Below are 8,481 nucleotides of genomic sequence, written 5' to 3' on the forward strand. Positions count from 1 at the left end.
TAAACACGTCAGGCCTTATTCCTGAAGAAAAAGGTGGGAACAGTCAAGTAAAACACGTCAGGCCTTATTCCTGAAGAAAAAGGTGGGAACAGTCAAGTAAAACACGTCAGGCCTTATTCCTGAAGAAAAAGGTGGGAACAGTCAAGTAAAACACGTCTTATCTTGATGAAAAAAAAAACACTTTAAAATGCACATGCTAAAAAAGCTGGTTGATTAATTTGATATAATTTATTACTATTATTAGTGTTATTTAAAATAATCAATTAATTTCCCTGAAGGCCAACTGGAAGGGTCAAAAGTAGTGTGTTGTCTGTCAGTAGACACTAAAATGAGTCACACAAGGGATGCTTAACATTTCAATTTGTACTGTTGTGACATCAGTAAAATGTGCAGATGCCATGAATCATGAGAAGAATTATGAATTCTGTAGGCTACAACACAGCATGACATATGAACTCTGTAGGCTACAACACAGCATGACATATGAACTCTGTAAACTACAACACAGCATGACATATGAACTCTGTAGGCTACAACACAGCATGACATATGAACTCTGTAGGCCACAATACAGCATGACATATGAACTCTGTAGGTTACAACACAGCATGACATATGAACTCTGTAGGCTACAACACAGCATGACATATGAACTCTGTAGGCTACAACACAGCATGACATATGAACTCTGTAAAATACAACACAGCATGACATATTAACTCTGTAAACTACAACACAGCATGACATATGAACTTCAAAAGCAAGAATAAAAAATATGCTACATAATTTTGGTTTTATTTACTCTTGAAACAGAACACTTTCAGGGAAGCACACATCTAGTTGAAATTATGATTAAATCCATTAATATCACAAAAATAACCAAGTTATTCATGTTTCTGATTATTCCAAGTATCCAAACTTCATGTAAGAATAACTGATTGAATGCATTTGATTAATGAGCTCGATGATAAATCAATTAGCATATTATACTAATTTCTCAGCGTATTTAGATATAATAAAAGATGATTGCCTAAACACGCTGACTTTACAACTTTGATTCAGCAATACAAAACTTTTAATTATAATTATGTTTCAGAATAAACACCAATCGTAAGTTACTAATTAATTATTGCCGAGTTTCCAGTAGCTATCAAAAACAATTAATTAATCCTGTCAAAAATATCATCCTCACTGTGTCAGTTACACTTCTAGAAAAAGCAATATTGTGTTTCTAATCCTTATAAAATTGATTGACTTTCATGTTCGTACTATATATATGGTTACTTTTAAGCTGTAATATTAAATACTAATATTGAAATGACAGATCTGGTGCCTTAGCATTATTCATTTACTGCACATTCAATTTCACATGGTTATTAAACTACTGTATATTGTTAGTAATGGTTTCTATTGCTGGGTGAGTTCTTTTGTGGCAATTTCACAACTTAACGTAAAGTCCAGACCATGTACAGAAAGGAGAAGCATTTTATATCTTCCACAACTAAGTCTAGAAGCTCAACACCTAATTCACAAATAAACCTCAGTAATCACTCACTTGTTAAATTTCCTCTTGACTGACTAAAACACTTAGTAACTCATTAACTAACTATCTACCAAGTCTAGACACACATCACAATGTCATACAAAAATTCCCTTTAGCAAACAATAAAAAATATCTAAATTAAAACATAGTATTATATATTACACGCCTCACTAATCAGCAATGAGATGATGACATGAGAAATTAGCTGCTTTAAAACAGTCTAATTTATTTACAAATGTCAAAATATTTGACATATTTAGGGGTGAATCTGTAACAGATCAAAGTGATAAGTATGATAGTCCAAAAGGTCTGCCATATTTATCAGTAGATATAACTGTGCTTACTAGCAATGACAAGGAAGTGTAATTATTTAACTTTTATGATTTTACTGGCTTTTTGTTTGAAATAAAGAATTCCTCACTTTAATAATCATAAGTAATATTAATATAGTTTTTATAAAATAAGTGCTCTTGGAGCAATAAATTCTTCTTTCTATTGACGGCATTTAGCAAGACAAAGGTGTAATTTATTGACCTTTGATTTGCTATGGTTTCATGTCTCTAAATATGTCAAATATTTCAATGGTTCTCAGTAAATTAGGTTGTTCCAAAAGCTACTAGCATAACTGTTTCAATGTTATGTTGATGGCTTTTAACAAAGAAAAACTGAAATGTGTATTTTAATCCTCTAATTCTAAGCAAGTATTATGAAAATACAAAGAAAAAATGTTTTCTTTCAATTTCTTATTTAATCAGGTCTGTACAGCACAGAACATTTTGTGAAATATACTTTGGTAAGTTATAAATGTGTATGTTACCTAGAAGTTAGAAGTAACACCATTTAACTGGACATTTGAAGGATCAACAAAAATAATAACATAGTTTATTTAAAATGTTGTTACCTGGAAGTAGGAGCATTCCACTAAAGAAATAAATCACTGATAATGGTATGTGTATGAAAAAACAACTAACAGTTTTTACCTGTATGTTAAATTATGCTATATAGATTTAGTAGTAGTATTACTAAAGACCAGAGACATGGTACTAGTAACTGAGGTTAATGTATTCTTAATATTTTAAAGAAAATTAAACTTAATGATCATCAACTTCCGATTCATGGCGTTTGTTACAATAGTCTAATAATCACTCAAACTTTTCCAAATTCCATATCTTTTTCTTACCACTCTACATTCGGATGTTTCCTCCAATGTCAAGTACACAGGTATTGTTGCACGGTGTAAAGCGCCCTCTCATGGTGCACACTAATTACGACGTCAAACTACGAATAATAATATCCTAAATTTAATTGGAATAACACAAAACAAGTAATTAGTAAATCACACAATAACGTTTTACATAAATTATGTATAAAAAGAGAAATTAATCTAAAAAATCCGTAAATAGAGCTCAAGACATAATCCGTAAATGCATAACATACTCACACTTAACAACTACGTTACGTATTAAGTGTTATGAATAAAAGACTTTAAGAAGTTATTGAATATTTAGAATCTATCCACGGTAGCTTCATCATCATTCCCGCCGATAAAGTTAACAACTTTGTTTTCATTAGTAAAAATCGGTATATTACAATGTTATGTAAGGAAATAGGGTTAAATCTAGATCCACTAACACCATCGGGTAATGAGGTGTACATCCGTCAAACCGATAAATAAAGTATCATACAAAAGCATGTTACAGCTTTATCAGACGGCGATGTACATTCTTAAAAAAAATCTACTAATGTAATACCTAAATTATTTTGGATTCACAGGCTATATAGAATACCATATATAAATATAGGTTTACTTCCGGTGCAAAATAGCTACAACTATAAATTTATATATTGTAGTAAGTAAAGCTCTGGAATACGGTAAAGAGCACTTAATTGAAGTGTTACATAAGAAAGGATCGGAATTATTCTGTTTGTTTTCATCGATACTTTTGGTTTTAGCAAACCATACATTAGATTACTAATAACTAAATTAAAAACATTGTTTCATATTTATAGTATTTTAACAATTTATCTGCTAAATAACTAAGGAGACCAAATGATGCATCATCAATGCTGCCTTATTCTTTCAATCCAATATAAATATAGGGTCACTGTGATTAGTAAAATATAACTCAGAATACCATAAGAGAACCGAAACAATTTAGTTACGCCATATATCTATTGTATTCGTGGTAACCCGAGCTTCCACAGGGAAGTTATGATAAAACATTATCAAGTAACGAAAAAAGAAACCTGGTTGTATGACGTGTCCATCTCGAGAATTCAAAATACAGCCGAAATGATATTTTTCCATTTAAATAAATATTATCGTTTGAAAGTTAATTTGTTTTTGAATTTTTAATCTAGAGTGCTCAATAAATGCAATGAAGCCAGAATTTTATAGACTGTGACTTGCAGGTGTAAACGGTTATAAAACTTGACCGGAGCTTCTCGTTTTGTTTTGGTGCCACTACTAGTACTAGATGAACTCATTGTATTGTTATTATAATTAAGTTGGACGAGTAAAAGTAACACGTAGTATTATTAATTGGTATTTTAACATAATAAATATAAAAATCCGTTTTGATTCAGAACATAGTCACAGGATTTGTCGAGTTCATTGTTGTTTGATAACCTGTTTAATAGGATTAGTACAATAGTTAACTTGTATTTGTAAGTTACAATAGTGAAGGAAAAAATAATGTTACACAGTGGCTATTCACACCCGACGTTGAGGTGGTGGCAGTCTGCTTCAACATCAATTTCTCCTAAAAACCTTATGTATCCAGTATTTCTGGTGTAAGTATGACCAAGTTGCACCTTGGTAACATTATATACAATATATATATGCTAAAGATCTAACTCGCAATGATATTAGTTATCTAATAATTTAAAGAAAATTTGTAAATATCTGTATGGTAATAATCTTCTAATTCTATGACATGCCATGACCAGCTTTTGTTAATCTCCAGCCTCGAAAGAAAACTGTTTAGAACTTAGAAGCTAATAGTGTTGATAAATTAAAATTTTTCTGTAGTACTAGTAGTTGTAAATAATATGTTTTGTCTTCATGTTTGGGTTTGGACACATTTGTTTTCAGGTTCTATTTATGTAGAGTATGTGTAATGTTTATATTGTGAAAAAATTGGTATCTGGACCAAACCTTTTTTTTTTTAAATCTGTGACAGAATACTTATGAGTTAGGCATTCAAATCGAAATAAATCATAATAATTATTCTGTACAAAAAGTTTATTTTTCAGTGAATATTAGTGCTTTCCAATTTCTAGGGATGAACCGGATGCAGTTCAAGATATATCAAGCATGCCCGAAGTCTCTCGTTATGGGGTTGAGAAAATTGTGAATTTTATTGATCCTCTTGTTAAAAAAGGGCTTACATCAGTTTTACTCTTCGGTGTACCTTCGAAGCTTCCTAAGGTTGGTCATAGTTTTCTAAAATATGTATGAAAGTTATTATTCTAGTAGAAGTAGAATCATTGGAGGTATGACATCCAGGCTTTTCTTGACCCTAATTGGACTTTTGTTTATGATTGAGTAATACCAATATTTCTAAAAATAACCACTGAGAAGTGCATTTGGTTTTGTATCTTGTATATTTTGTTAGAAATCCATGCAAAAGAAAAATAACTTTTTAATTTAAGTGAAATGAAAATTTTATTAGATTGGAATCTTAGATTTTAAAAACACAGTAATCATGTTAAAAAATTAGGTAACTAGATTTTTTTTTTATTATTATATCTGATGAATGGAAATGTGTATTAAGACTAAAATCTAATCTCCTTTAGATATTTGTCTCAAATTAAATTTTGTATGCCTTAACAACAACGAAGCGTGGGAAGCTGTAAAATCCTATAATTATGTGAAAGTTTTGTTTTATGTGTGTCAACAGGGAATTACATGGTTTTTCTCTCAAGAAAATATGACTGCCATCTCTTATTTTTGCTTGATTGCTTATGATACTATGACTTCATTACTGCTGAAATGCTATACATTTTTTGACTTATTATGTCCGAAATCTGTCTTTTTTTTCTTCTTTTCTTCTCATATCTAACCAAATCTTGAGCATGGAAGATCTTGTGAATGTTTAACAGTAAATAAACACATCAGACAGTTACAACCAGATATCTGCATTTAATACTGTTTCATGTGCATTATTAATTTATATACTTCTAATACAATACCTAGCCAAATAATTGAGTTATAGACAGTGTGAAAGAGAAATAATTCTAATACAACAATAAACAGTTTGAAGTAAATCTGGCGAAACATTACATGTGATTTTGGGATGACATAAAAATAAAAGTATAAAAGTATCAAGTGAATTTAAAAAGAAAGGAAAACATAATAGTTTCAGGAGTAAAGGTAAGGTCAATCATTTAGATTTTAAATTGATGTAGAAATTAATATTTATTTAAATTATATGTCAATAATTAATATATAACCTTGAACAAAGAGTTGTGTAGGACTTACTTTAGCAGTGTGTCAGTTAAACATTGATATATCCTTAATAAAGTTCTATACCCAGTACTAATACATCAGTTAAGCATTGATACATCCTTAATAAAGTTCTATACCCAGTACTAATACATCAGTTAAGCATTGATACATCCTTAATAAAGTTCTATACCCAGTACTAATACATCAGTTAAGCATTGATACATCTTTAAAAAAGGTCTATACCCAGTACTAATACATCAGTTAAACATTGATACATCCTTAATAAAGTTCTATACCCAGTACTAATACATCAGTTAAATATTGATACATCCCTAATAAAGTTCAATTTCTTTTCTGAATCATCAGGATGATAGAGCTTCTAATGCAGACAGTTCAGAAAATCCTGTACTTCTGGCCATTCCTAAGATAAGAGCTGCTTTTCCTGAACTTTTAGTAGCTTGTGATGTTTGTCTCTGTGCATACACAAACCATGGACATTGTGGTAAGTATACGTCAACAGTTGTTTTGCTTTGAACTCTAATATTTTTGTTAATTAACTTCAAAGTTTTCTTTAAAAAAAAGCCTATAATCATTAATAATGAGTAAATGCAGTGGCTTATATAATTATTATGTGTAACTTGGTTTTTTTATGACTGTTTCAAAAGGTTTTGTGATGGAAATATTCCTTGATTAGTACCAGTAATTAAATTGAACAATAAGCATGATTGTGTAGTTTGATTCATATAGGTTTTCACTTGTTAGAACATCTTGGTTTAATAAATGCTTCAAATAGAATTAGCTAGGAAAACAAATGAAGCAAACAGATAATTAACATTTTATAGTTTAAATGTTTTTTGGAATTTTTGTGTTCTATGTAACAAGTAAACTTAGTTGTTCAGACGTTCTTAGTTTCAAGACAATTTAGTCACTGCATTGGAGTTTTGTTATTAACTTGCAAACTAAAGAACAATGTTACAGTAATAATATGTAAAACTTGACTGGGGTCCTACTGCAGACAAAAGCAATGTATTAACTTAAACGTATTTGTTACTCTGTGTGTGACTGAAGGTTTGTGAGTTAGGTTAGGTTAAGGTTATGTATATTTGTGTACATAGTTTTGGTGAACATTACTTGTAGGGGTGGGAGCTTAGTTCGAAGCTTGTAGTATGTGCAAAAATATTCAAGGCACTGGTGTGAAGTAATAGGTCATTGGTGTGCATAGAGGTTAATATCACTTTCAAGTAAAAATAATATTAACATTTTTCATGCCGTTACGTCTATTTTAAAACTGCTAAATTATTTGAAGATTTTTTTTTGCCTGATACAGGACAGTTCTGATAGTAAAGTACAGTAGGTTATCGTGGGATATTACCCAAACATGTTTATTTTTCGTTTTCTTTCTCTGACCAAAATTAAGCACTTAAGAGTTAAAAAAAGCTGCTAATCACAAATTCAGAGGTAGTCATTCCTTACAAGTAACCTCGTTTCCAACATTTTGTAGAGCAAAAATATTGGTTTTTTTTAGCTATAAGAAGAAGAACAGTTTTAATATTTATGATTTGTTTTAAATATTAGTTTTTCCTGATTATCATCATATTAAAATTCTAATCAAGGTTTTTGGAACAAATAGGTTGGTTATAACATTTTATTCAAAGTATAAATCATATATTATCATAAGGTTAGTTAATTGTAAAAACCTAAAATGTTTCATATACTTCAGGTATTCTTCATTCTGATGGTACAATAAACAATGAAGCTAGTATTCGACGACTTGCCGAGGTTTCTGTTGCTTACGCTAAAGCTGGTAAGCTGATGTTTCTGTGAAAAAAAATAATTGTATTTCTTTTTTCAGTAATTATTACAGCTTTTACTCTTGTTAACTTACAATTGATTGTAGTTAAAACATTTAGACACTGAATACTGACCTAATAAGTTAGAAACAAACACTGAATAACTCGTATGGATTCTAAAAGATGTATTGTTATGTTTGGTGAGAATACATGTAATTCCTTTGTATTCTCAGGTGAACTGGAACCAATAGATAAGCTGTTAATGCTACCTGTAACGGAAGTTTCATGGAGTTTGTATGTACAGTGTGTAATAAATCCGACTCAACCAGACAGTTTGAAAGGAACTTTGTTACAAGTAAAAAATCTACAACGTTTTGTTACTTCTAATAAAGTTTCTTTCATTACCCATTCAACCTGTTTCCAAACTTTATTTATGGTATACATATATTATGTATGCATTTAATATGTAAGTCAACATTTAGAATTAAAAACCTGGTGAAAGCCAAAGAAACTACCCATTCCTATGGACTTCTGGACCATATATGTGAAAGTAAGTTTAACTCTTCTGTATTAGTCCCTAGGCTGTCCAAACACAGCATCAGGCATGTACCTCTTGTTTCTGAGTCCAGCCATTCCAGGTCCTCTTTCACGTACGTTACATAAGCTGCTTCACGTGACCACTGTGGCAGATCTTCACA

General features: G+C 30.5%; 2 protein-coding genes across 2 annotated transcripts in view; one reads left to right on the plus strand and one right to left on the minus strand.

Moving 5' to 3' along the window:
* The window catches only part of LOC106473053 (sorting nexin-25-like), a 38,127-nt gene extending 35,411 nt beyond the window's left edge, over positions 1-2,716 (minus strand). The window contains exon 1 of the mRNA XM_022401572.1: positions 2,445-2,716. The gene's annotated coding sequence lies outside the window, so the exon portion shown is untranslated. The remainder of the gene's footprint in view (positions 1-2,444) is intronic.
* A 1,062-nt stretch (positions 2,717-3,778) lies between these two features.
* LOC106473055 (delta-aminolevulinic acid dehydratase-like) overlaps positions 3,779-8,481 on the plus strand; it is a gene marked incomplete at its 3' end in the record, with an annotated part of 7,263 nt that continues 2,560 nt past the window's right edge. Inside the window, exons 1-4 of the mRNA XM_013933734.2 lie at positions 3,779-4,336; positions 4,826-4,973; positions 6,360-6,495; positions 7,714-7,797. Of these exons, the coding sequence (XP_013789188.1) occupies positions 4,239-4,336; positions 4,826-4,973; positions 6,360-6,495; positions 7,714-7,797 (466 nt within the window). The remainder of the gene's footprint in view (positions 4,337-4,825; positions 4,974-6,359; positions 6,496-7,713; positions 7,798-8,481) is intronic.

Source organism: Limulus polyphemus, unplaced genomic scaffold (assembly GCF_000517525.1).
Source record: "Limulus polyphemus unplaced genomic scaffold, Limulus_polyphemus-2.1.2 Scaffold5850, whole genome shotgun sequence".
Taxonomy (NCBI): Eukaryota; Metazoa; Arthropoda; class Merostomata; order Xiphosura; family Limulidae; genus Limulus; species Limulus polyphemus.